General features: G+C 30.3%; 3 protein-coding genes across 5 annotated transcripts; 2 read left to right on the forward strand and 1 right to left on the reverse strand.

The window, feature by feature from the left end:
• The first annotated feature begins 195 nt into the window (after nucleotides 1–195).
• On the forward strand, nucleotides 196–4396 carry LOC126924797 (putative uncharacterized protein DDB_G0277255). Of its 2 annotated transcripts, XM_050739661.1 has the most exons (4): nucleotides 196–241; nucleotides 529–927; nucleotides 1624–3033; nucleotides 4116–4396. In XM_050739661.1, the coding sequence occupies exons 2-4, from the start codon at nucleotides 561–563 to the stop codon at nucleotides 4283–4285; spliced, it is 1947 nt and encodes a 648-aa protein (XP_050595618.1). In that variant the 5' UTR covers nucleotides 196–241; nucleotides 529–560; the 3' UTR covers nucleotides 4286–4396. The 2 variants fall into 2 exon arrangements, with proteins under 2 accessions (XP_050595618.1, XP_050595619.1); XM_050739662.1 differs by having other exon boundaries at nucleotides 199–927; nucleotides 1624–3035; nucleotides 4116–4315.
• Nucleotides 4397–4424: 28 nt separating this feature from the next.
• LOC126924794 (uncharacterized) lies at nucleotides 4425–9827 on the reverse strand. 2 transcript variants are annotated; one of them, XM_050739642.1, is made up of 7 exons: nucleotides 9622–9827; nucleotides 7316–9493; nucleotides 7175–7232; nucleotides 6832–6992; nucleotides 6556–6769; nucleotides 5629–6483; nucleotides 4425–5561 (listed from the first exon to the last, which is right to left on the reverse strand). In XM_050739642.1, the coding sequence occupies exons 1-7, from the start codon at nucleotides 9694–9696 to the stop codon at nucleotides 4645–4647; spliced, it is 4458 nt and encodes a 1485-aa protein (XP_050595599.1). In that variant the 5' UTR covers nucleotides 9697–9827; the 3' UTR covers nucleotides 4425–4644. The 2 variants fall into 2 exon arrangements, with proteins under 2 accessions (XP_050595599.1, XP_050595598.1); XM_050739641.1 differs by having other exon boundaries at nucleotides 7070–7232.
• A 145-nt stretch (nucleotides 9828–9972) lies between these two features.
• Nucleotides 9973–11297, forward strand: LOC126924805 (eukaryotic translation initiation factor 3 subunit H). Its single transcript, XM_050739674.1, has 2 exons — nucleotides 9973–10389; nucleotides 10464–11297. The coding sequence occupies exons 1-2, from the start codon at nucleotides 10127–10129 to the stop codon at nucleotides 11209–11211; spliced, it is 1011 nt and encodes a 336-aa protein (XP_050595631.1). The 5' UTR covers nucleotides 9973–10126; the 3' UTR covers nucleotides 11212–11297.
• The last annotated feature ends 1 nt before the right edge of the window (nucleotide 11298 follows it).

Here is an 11298-nt window from a genome sequence, read left to right on the forward strand (position 1 = left end):
TTCTGAAAACACTTACAATTTATTTATTTTTACAAATATTTAGTACCCAAATATATAATTCAAGTATATGTACAAAATAACAAATAAATTATCATAATTAACCAATCCCTTATACAAGTAACAATAATAGGCTAACTTTGTATTACGCGTTTCTTCCTTCGCCACGTCTCTGATTGGTCGGCGCGTTGCTCGGAAAAGAATGCGCGCGCACGAGAATGAAGCCGCGTGTAGAAAACAGTCGGTAAGACGATGCCAACAATACAAGACGTAATAGAAATTGCTATTCTGTTTTCCGAGCTAATCGTCAGTTTAGAAAAAGAAATTTAATTGTCTAATCGATTATAAATTAACTTTATCTTATTATTATAAACCCGCTTCATACATATTTACTTATATACATATACACAAATCGAACCGGGTATATACTACGTTTTGGCGGTTCACTAGTTGCACGCGGTATACGAAAGGGTGGCAGAAAGAAAGAGAGAGAAAGAGAGTAGGTGGTTGTACTAACACGAACTTTTTAAGGTGGCGGGCGAGAGTGAAGTGAAAAACGTGAAATGGAATTGCACACGCCAAAGCGCGAGACGCGTCTATTGACAGAAGCGTTGCCGTGCAGTCCGCCAATGTGCGATAGCATGCTTTATCCATGGAACTGGGGCGATGAGGCGAGAAACGTGAATCTTAGTCCGGGTAGCTCGTGCTCGTCGCCGGAATACAGGGAGCATAGTGTGGTAGCCACGCGAAACGGGCCTCGGTCACGTTCAGGAGGCTCGGAGAGTCATCGTCGTGGTCGACCAAGAGCCGATGCTCTTTCCAATCTTATGATGCAAGGAAGCACCTCACCGAGCAGTATAAAATGTACTTATTGTAGCCGTGTATTCCCTAGAGAAAAAAGCCTCCAAGCACATTTGCGTACCCACACAGGTATCCATTATTTATTATTTTTAGCGTTAATCCGATCGTTTTTCCATGTTTTATAGAGAATAGAAGCGATTTCGATGGAAGTTTCTGTGAAAAAAGTTATCACACGGCCCGTTAATAGATTATACAGCCATATGATTTTAACGGTTTGGCCGACTCCGTGCGGTCACGCGTCCCGCCAATCGCCATCATATGTACTTTAAATAATTAAATGACTTATTTGTAGAAACAGCCTTGCGTGAATGAATCGATTTCGTTGAATATGAGATTTTTGTAGTATTTCTTGCATCGAACAATAAAAATTTTATTTATAATAGAGGGAAAAAAAATATTTTTTTATAAATTTCGAAATATTCTTTGTTCAGAGGAAAGAAAAATGATCTGTGGCTTTCCTACCTAAATTGCTTTACTGCATGGAAAGTTATTTAAATTCTTTCTTACATTATTTATTTAATTTATTTTTTTTTTATAAAAATAGCTCGTTAGAGAGCATATGTATTTTTTTTAGGAACTTTAATTTGCACTTTTTCAATCAATCTTTTTATTAATCATTATTTATGAATTGTCATTAAGAAAGACGTTAATATTTTATATATTAAAAATTTAATTTAGTGATTTTTTTATGCACCAACACATTTGTAGATATTTCTTTATTTCCGAGGATGAATTTTTGTTAAAAATGAATAATTATTATTTTAGGGGAACGTCCATATCCATGTGATTATCCTGGATGTACAAAAGCTTTTACACAGTCAGGGCAATTAAAGACCCACCAACGACTGCACACAGGAGAGAAACCTTTTTTATGTACAGAACCTGGCTGTGAAATGAGATTTACGCATGCCAATAGGCATTGTCCAGATCATCCATATGCCACTCTCACACGATCTGATGATTTTGTATTAAAACCAGTATCAGAGAATACTGAATTACCTCATGATGTTACTAGATGGCTAGAACGTTACAAAATGTCCAGGGAAAGGGAGGATAGAACACCTACAGGAAAGAATGAACGTAAGAAAAAGACATGGAAGAGTAGCTCAGAGAATCACAAAAGGGTTAAGTCTAGAAAAGGTCTGATGATGGATGCAACAGGAGAGCAAGAAAATCTAGATTGCAAGCAATCTAATCAAAGATTGTATTGTGGAGAGAGTCAAGACAGTCAAGAAGAAAGTCAAGATGAAGATCCAGCAGTATTACAAACATCTGAAGATGAAGAAATATCAACGAAGTTAGCAATTACTCCCTTAAGAAGACCATTAGATAGACTGCAGCCAAAGAAAAGATGGTTACGCGAAGCTTGTTTAGAACAGCAACTAGCCAAACCTTTAAATTGGGACACTAAACCCATCAATGTACCTATAACTACTTCGTTTAAAATTAATGGTAACCAAATGCAGTGGAGCTCACCTGTTGATAATTCATCTGCCTTATTAGATAATTCATGTTTAAATGCATGTAAAGAAATTGAACTTGCAAAGTCAGAAGTAGATTCTCCTTATACATCTACACAAATATCTTGGGATGGAGCTACTGAAAATGAATCTCTAGAACCATCTGTAAAAGAAGAACCAAAATATGTATTTGAAACATCAAATACATTATCTCAAAACATTTGGAATTCTTCACAGCATCATATGAACAATTTTTCGAATAACACGAACCAAATGAAAACCAATATTAATCACTCTATTTCTAAGTTTGAACCTTCCAAAAGTCCGAATCATACGTATTGGGACAATAATTTAAGAAACGAAACGACTGAATCTCCAATAAATCAGTCTAACGTGAAAATTCGGGATTTTGCTCAAAAAGATATTTCCAGACAAAATACATTTATGAATTCTCATATTAGCGAAAATGTGACGAGACCAACTGTGTTAATGTTGGCTGGAAGTTTCAATAATAATAACAACAACAATAACAATAACAATAATAAAGATGCAATTTCAAAAGTACCACCAATTGAATCTGAAACAGGATTAAAAGTAGTTGTCCTTAAACAGGAGGATAATATTATCAAGTTACCAATTCCAGAAGATAGCCAGAAATGGCTAGGAGCTTTAGCTTTGATGGAATTAGCTAAAAATCAAGAAGAGACAGGGAGAGGTGTGAGTTTTAAACAGAACAGAAATGAATTCTCTGAGTTGAATTATACCCATTTATAGACTGTGATTATTGGCTATTGTAGTTTCATATTATTTTTGTATGGCAGAGAAAAATAAAAATGCATTTATTGCCATAATGTAGCATTTTTGAATATGTTCATAAGAATTTCTAATCTGTCTTTCTTGTTACACAATCAAGTAACATCTTTTAGAATTTTCTTTTGATATTTTTCTAATTACATTATAATGTTACAGTTTATGTTGGCCATTTATTTGCATTTTACTGTAAAACTACATGTTATGACTTTGCCATTATTAATGTTCCAAATAGTTAAAATATTTGAGTTCTTTCTCTTTCTGTTTTTCCCGTTTTCTTTAAAAAAATAAATTAATGTGTACAAAAAATATATTATGTTTGTAACTTTGTTAAGATTTAAATGTGTATTCACATGAAATTTAAAAATTTGCAACATATCTTTATTTGGAGGAAATAAAGCCATAACAGTTTTCTTTTATAAAGGTACTCATTTTCAGTTTCATGTATCTGTATATACTGTTATAAAAGTAAAACTTTTTGCAAACGATTTTCTCGCAACATATGCAAGCAATGAGAGTATATTACTGTAACATTAAATTATATAAAAATATTCTTTCTTTTAAAACTTTTGTTACTCTAGTGAAAAAAAAGAAACAAAATTGTTATATTTTGCGATTTATAAGTTATATTACATATAACTTATAAATTTTATCTGTGCTTTGTGATTATATAGTGAAATAAATATATTCTTATATACTTTTGATTTCGAACGTATATGAAACAGAACATAAAAAGATTCGTAAATGAAAAAATTCATTAACTTAATCATTCACCCGATTTAACAAAAATTTTAAGCATTATTTTCTTTTCATTGATTATACTTGCATATTCATTCTAAACAATTTATGTAATAACTGTTAACTTTGCCGCTATTTGAACGTTTTTATTCACACTTTATATCACTTAAAACAGTAATTCATGTGAATAGTTTTCAATGTTTGACTTATTATTTTATAAAATTATAAAATGTTACGTTTTCCTTTTAGGTAATAATGCAACAATTTATTTATTATTATCGGCCATACCATATAACGATACAAAAATTTGTGTGATACTTAGAATATTAAAAAAATTTACAGAGGAAAATTTTTTGTCGAAAATATTGGATGAAGTTTGTAAAGTATTTAATTGGAATAAATATAATTATTATTTATAAGATGTTATAAAGGAAAAGTAATGGGTAGTGATAAGGTAAACAAATCTTTCATTTGTAATATCATTAAGTAATTTTAACTCTTACTATTTTTTACTAGATGTGTACATATGTGAAATATTTTAATAAATATTTTTAAAAATTTTACGAAATATATTTAATTACTTCATAACACCAGTACATAAAATACATATAATGTGATTAAGAAAAATTTTTTAATTATATCTGGTATTTTTTTCATTATAAATTAACTTTAATACTTAATAAAAAAATACATACATAATACCAGTCTCTTTATGATTCAACTTTCTAATATTTAATATGCAATATTGGTAGTGTTGTATCAGGTTATTGTAATATCATCATTTTTCTTTTGATTTTTTAGTTCTTACATTATGTGATTCTTTATTTAGAACATTCTGTTCCATACATCTTGTAATTCTTAATCTAGTATTTTCACTTCCGCGTGTGAATGTTTTTTTCAAATTATCTAAATTATTTTGATCCAAGTTTTCTGTATTTTCTTTGTTAATTCTATTCTGTTTTTGATACGATAAAATATCTCTTTTTATAAAAGATATTGATCCTTCATGAAATTCAGACGTTGCACTCTCTTTGTTCGTTGGATTCAAATTATCTTCTGTTTTGTTGATAGAAAAATCCTTAAATAGTGCGATCACTTCATTAATCTTACTACAGTCATTCGAAGTTGCTTTCTTTGAATTTCGTGTTTTTCTAGAATTTTTTTGCAAAATTGTATTCACTTTAAGGTCTTCAACTATTTTAATTAATTTCTGAACATTTTCGCTTGTTGCAAGCTCGTCTACATTATCTATTGTTTCATTCAAAAGTTCTGATATTTCTGGTGCCAATAGCTCGATCTTTTTGATTATATCTTTCATCGAAACGTTCGAATAGTGATGCTTTGTATCATTCAATTCCTGCAACGACAAACTTCTTTTGAATTGATTTGTTTCCTGTTCGGTTTGATTAACAGTTTCAGAATATTCTTCATCGAAAATTTTTCGTCTCGTTAATCTACTATGCGATCTTGTCCTTTTGTATCTGGATGGTGGTGAAGAAGCATCTTCATCGTCACTGAAGTTCATACTAACTTTGGTTAATTTTAAAAGAGGAGGAGTTCGGTTACGCCGAAGAGTAATAGGTTTTTTCGCTCGAGTATTATTAATAATTGGTGTTATACAAATACTTCCTTCAATGCTCGACTTTTGCACGTATTTACTTATGTTGATATCAGAAGCATCAGGAACTGTAAATTCTGTAAAAAATTAAATATAGTTTTATGTTTCAACTTACATTGTATTTATACATACATAAATACTTACTAGAGTAATCAGAAGGATTAAATATATTTTGAAAACGATAATCAAGCATCAGTTCTTCAACAATCATGTATATTGGATGTCCTTTCAATTTGCATATGTTGCATATTTGAATCAGTAAAGAGATGATACTCATTATTTTCTCTTGTTTTGTATTCGAAAAATTTCTCAGAAAGTAAGAGAAGTTTATTAATAATAATACATAATCTATACTGTAAAAACGTTCTTGCCAAGGAAGACATTCATTACTACATGATAATATGTATCTTTTTGTTTTCATCAAGTTTTCCTTTATTTTAAATGCACCATGGAAATGTTGTAACGAAGCTGTGGTATTTTTTTGTAATGCATATAATTGCGCTCTAATATGAGTACTTGTAAATACTAAATAATGATATGATGTATTTTGGCAAACATAACAATTACAATCTTTATGACACATAAATTCAGGTAAATCAAACATTTTATTTCGGAGAACTGGTGAGGTACTATTCTCAGGAAGATCTCTAATAGGATCTATAGTTCGAGTTGGCGTTATTAAAACATTTTCTGTATTCATTTTCGCAAGATTACTGTTCATGGATAGTTTAAATGTTTCAATATTTAGAATATGTTCCAATCCTTGAAGTTTTACTTCACAATCGTTTAGTTGTGAACGTGATAAGTCGATGTAACAGAGGGATTTTAAAATTTCCGCAACTCTTATGGCTGCCCCCAACATTTGTGCTGTTTTTAATCGCCGTACTAAATGAGCGCTAATTTCTTGGAAAGATAATAAACAGTTCATTCGTAAGGACAAATTAACAGTGGCAGAGAATAGTATGTCGAATCCAAAGAGATACTTATGTTGAGGTTTCCCTAAAAAAAATATTGGAATATAACATTACAAGTTACGAAGATAGAAAGTGCGTTTATACACAAAAATTTTACATTTTCTTTCAGAAAGTTCCTCGTTTAAGTTAACCAGAGAATACAAAGTTTCAACAATATATCGAGTGTACTCTTCGTGTTTGATATTTTCTTTGTATAAATAGCAATTGTATAAAATTCTATCGAGGCTGTATAAGTATACAGCTATATTTTTGAAGAAAGAAATCCCTGGTAGTTTTCTGGACTCATCAAGTAATTTTCTAGCGTCATCATGCTAAGAATAAAATATATGAAATAATTATAATGTTTTTAATAATTCATAGATAATAAACTTACCATGTTACATTCAAAGTAGAAATCTGATAAGCTTATCCAAAAAATAGCGATCGCGTAAATTATATCTTCATCGTTATTATCTTTCAATTTGATGACAAGCTCTTTAGCAGTATTAATCCATTCATAATTAATATACCTCAAAGATATGCAACGTCCAATAACTAAGAAGTTAATAATATTCTAATTAATATTATAATTTCTATATGTTTTAAAAAAAGAAAGTTTAATATTTATGTACCATAAATAATTGTAGAATTATCTTGTAATTCAAATGCTAATGCATATGCAAGTTTCCATATATTAATTTCACATTCTTCGTACCTGTATAAATGAGCATATTCACCTGCTATGACTAATGTACGTAAAGTTATCAATGGTTCGTATCCCTTTGCAATTTCCTTCTGTTAATATAAATATACATAAATATTTAGGAATTAATTTTAAGTAACAATATAATGGAAGATGCGATGATAATCAAACTTACGAGATTTTGTTTTAAACATCTCTCCCACTTTTTTAATGGCACCTGTAAGTATGTCATAAGTCTAGAGTCTTCCTTGATATTTATTAAGCTATAAGCTGGTATTACGTTACGAGATTCATTTTCTCCAATTTCGTTTATTTTTGGTGCATACAATGTGAATTTTGTATTTTCGATTTCGATCTGAGTCCTTTTGCTCACAGCACGCAATTGTGTTACAAAGATGTAAAATTCTAAATTGGCTTGTAAACACAAAACGGAGTAATTCACCTGAATTTCTTTCAAGTTTGAGATAGCTTGCTTAATACATTCTAAAATATCTTCGTTGTAATCGAAATTTAATGAATGACATACTAACATTTGGACCGCGTAAGCGTATTGTATTGGGTTTACTTTTAAAGTTTCTAATTCGCTAAGAACTTTCTGAATTGCGACAGATAGATTAACTTTTGCTTCTTGTAAACCTTTTACCTCCTTTAAACATAATTCTACAAGATCGTATTTTGATAATTCTACAGTTAATCCTAATTCTTCTATCTTTGACTTATCCTTCTTCAAGCAAGCTAGCATGGTCATTTCCATAATTTTCTTGGAAGTTACAGACTTGAGTTTTATATTTGTCCACATGCGAAATGCTTTTGAATCTGGATCATCGTAGTTCAATAGCGCATTTAATGCAGTTGCAGTCATTGCTTCTCTGTACATGCCATGATTGTAATGAAGACTACTAATTTTATGTAATATGAAAGCAATGGGCTTCTGAAGATTGATATGCCGCGATTTCGATTCAATTCCATCAAGCCGTATAATAGAAGTAAATAACAAAGAAAATAAAAATATGCTTTCTTCATAAAAGCAACTAGATATTATGCCTAAATTGTAAATCAAGGCGCTAGAGATGGACCATAAATGTGTCCACAATTTGCATTTACATTCTTTCATTTCATAGATAAATGCTATATTTTGCTCCAAAAACCTTCTAGCTATTACACAAATATCTTTTGATAAATCATTTGCAGAAAATTTGCTAATTAAATTGATACATCTGGTCTTTATAGCTATTGCATTATATATATCTTTTCTGACCATACAATTTTCACTTTGGCAAGATTTACATTTGTCTGATGTCTGTTTGATAAAACATATACTCATAGATCCAACTAGATTCATTATTTCCAACAATAAGTCATTTTTTATATACACTTTCTTCTCACTTTTTATACATGTTTCCCAATATATAAACAATGGTTCTAAAATATGAACAATATTGAATGTAGCCCATTTAATAGATCCTGTATATCCATAGCTTTTTGTAAGTCTTTCATAACTATTGACCAACTTTTGAATCGTTTTAACATCATTTTCTATTAAATATTCAACTGGCTTTAAAAGTATAAGGCATATAGACTCAAACAATAGAAAACATTGGTAACATTCTTCATCCTCAACTAAAATCTTCTTAAAATAATTGCTCATAGTATTTAAAGTTTTGGTTGGTGACTTAAGGCACTCTTCATTAATATTTTCACATATAATTCTACTTGTTATATGAAGCATATGACGACATATGACATGCTTCTCTTCAATGTTAAATAGTAATTTCGTCTGGATTAAGTAATCAGTGGTAAATGTAGAGAAATCAGATAAACATTTATTTGTTTCTGAATTCATGACTATAATTTTATCCAAATATGAACTAATCTTTGAAAGTAATTGTTTTGTGGAATTTTGATATGCAATCTGTATCATTTCTAATTCATATTTTATAATATCTTTTAATTGTAAATTATCTTTGGAACCTGATGGATCTTTTTGTAGAATAAGAAATTTATTATTAACTGCATTATGCCACAAATAAGCTATTTTTACTAACATATCACTCACATTGTCGTTAGAACAATTAGAACATAACTTCTCTGCTTTTAAATAAACACATACATTGTATGCTTCATCAAACATATACATTGCTAACAAACAACGAATGATATGAAATAAACTACAAACAAATTTATTATTATTTAATATATTGGTTAAAACTGAACACAGAGCACAAGTTAATTTATAGATCTCTTTTCCCATGGCATAATTTTCTCTATTGCATTTATTTGCAGTGTGCGAAAGATACAATAACAGTTTAAAAATATACCTGTTAATGTCTTCATTTTGTTTGGGTATGATTGTCTAAAAATATAGATATTAGATTTAATACGAAAATAGACACAAAAAGACAATTATTATTTTATTTTATTATTATTTATTATTATTGTATATACTATATATAATTTATTATCATTACAAAAATTACAAACCTGAATATCTTCTATTATACCGTTTAATTCTCCAGTTTGAATTAACTCAATCCATCTTTTCATTTTTCCATCCATATTATTTATTTTTGTAATAAATATCTGATATTTCAACGAATTGTATACTCTATATTTATAAACCGGTCATGAATTCACGAAGGTTGTAGATCATTTCACATTTACGCGGTGCAAATGTGTCATGAAATAAATATGTATCAGCACGTATAATCTACATTCAAATAGTACATCAAGATTTCTAATGCATATTATGATCATGATAGCTATTTGATTTGTTTAGCTTTACATTTTTTCTGTTTCTACTAACTCGACTCGTTAGAGGACCATGATACATAGAATAAGTATAGTTCCGTATCTATGTTATGTTTGTTCTCTTATGCTCTGCTTCTTCAAGCATAAGAGGTACACTTTAACCTAACCTTAATTGATAGGAAAGTGTCTGAAAGCATATTGTTTAAAAGGTTACGTTAGTATTAATTTTCAATTAGAAATGAATTCAAGAACTCAAACTAGGAGAATTCCCGAGGTAGAGCCTCGAATAGATTATGTGCAATGCGACGGGTTAGTAGTCATGAAAATGGTAAAGCATTGTCACGAAGAATCGATGAGTAACATGGATGTAGCTCAAGGTGCTCTGCTTGGTTTAGTTGTTCAAAATCGTCTCGAGATTACCAATTGTTTCCCTTTTCCCAAAAACGATGAGATCATGGACGAAGAAGAATATCAGCTTGCTATGATGCGTCGTCTTCGATGGTAAATAATATTTAGTACTAACAGATTAATTAGTGTATAACAGTATAAATAAGCAAAAATCTCCTTTTTTTCAGGGTAAATGTTGATCATTTCCATGTTGGATGGTATCAGAGCGCAGACGTTGGCAATTTCTTAAACGTATCTCTATTAGAATCACAATATCATTATCAAACATCCATCGAAGAATCGGTGGTGCTTATATATGATACAGCCAAGTCAGCCAGAGGTTTTTTAACTTTAAAAGCATACAGGCTTACTCCCCAAGCTATACAAATGTATAAGGAAGGTGAATTTACACCAGAAGCATTACGTACTTTGAAGATTGGTTACGAAAATTTATTCATTGAGATCCCAGTTGTGATTAAGAACAGTAACTTGACTAATATAATGATGTCTGAACTAGAGGAAATGATTCCCGAGGAAGAAGGTACTAAGTATTTAGATCTCGGAACAGCCACAGTCTTGGAAAACCAGTTACGTTGTTTAATGGATCGTGTGGATGAATTAAATCAAGAAGCTATGAAGTTCAATAGATATCAGCAGCTAGTTGTTCGTCAACAGCAAGAGAAAAACAGACTTTTGGCTAAGAGAGCTCAGGAGAATGCTGCTAGAGCTGCTAAAGATGAGCCTCCATTGCCAGATGATGATATCAACAAATTAATGAGACCTTTACCTGTTCCTCCTAGACTGAATCCAATGATCGTTGCTGGACAGATTAATACATATAGTGAACACATTTCTCAGTTCTGTGCTCAAAGTTTAGCAAAATTATACATTACTCAAAGTCTACAGAATGCCAAGGAATCGAAATCCTCCCATTAAGATAATTCTAAATGTAACTACAAAATTTCCAACATTAAACATAAAGAAATAATATCCAAAATAATAAAATTTTCTAAGAAAGTGTAT

This window comes from Bombus affinis, chromosome 15 (genome assembly GCF_024516045.1).
Source record: "Bombus affinis isolate iyBomAffi1 chromosome 15, iyBomAffi1.2, whole genome shotgun sequence".
NCBI lineage: Eukaryota > Metazoa > Arthropoda > Insecta > Hymenoptera > Apidae > Bombus > Bombus affinis.

Bases quoted from the DNA above. Each gene is read 5' to 3' on its own strand.
- LOC126924797 (XM_050739661.1), top strand. From the start codon at position 561: ATGGAATTGCACACGCCAAAGCGCGAGACGCGTCTATTGACAGAAGCG. The intron at 928-1,623 runs GTATCCATTATT...TTATTATTTTAG, and splicing joins ACATTTGCGTACCCACACAG to GGGAACGTCCATATCCATGT. The intron at 3,034-4,115 runs GTGTGAGTTTTA...TTTTCCTTTTAG, and splicing joins TCAAGAAGAGACAGGGAGAG to GTAATAATGCAACAATTTAT.
- LOC126924794 (XM_050739641.1), bottom strand. From the start codon at position 9,696: ATGGATGGAAAAATGAAAAGATGGATTGAGTTAATTCAAACTGGAGAA. The intron at 6,993-7,069 runs GTACATAAATAT...TTAACTTCTTAG, and splicing joins TAATTCTACAATTATTTATG to TTATTGGACGTTGCATATCT. The intron at 6,484-6,555 runs GTAAAATTTTTG...TATTTTTTTTAG, and splicing joins GGAACTTTCTGAAAGAAAAT to GGAAACCTCAACATAAGTAT.
- LOC126924805 (XM_050739674.1), top strand. From the start codon at position 10,127: ATGAATTCAAGAACTCAAACTAGGAGAATTCCCGAGGTAGAGCCTCGA. The intron at 10,390-10,463 runs GTAAATAATATT...CCTTTTTTTCAG, and splicing joins ATGATGCGTCGTCTTCGATG to GGTAAATGTTGATCATTTCC.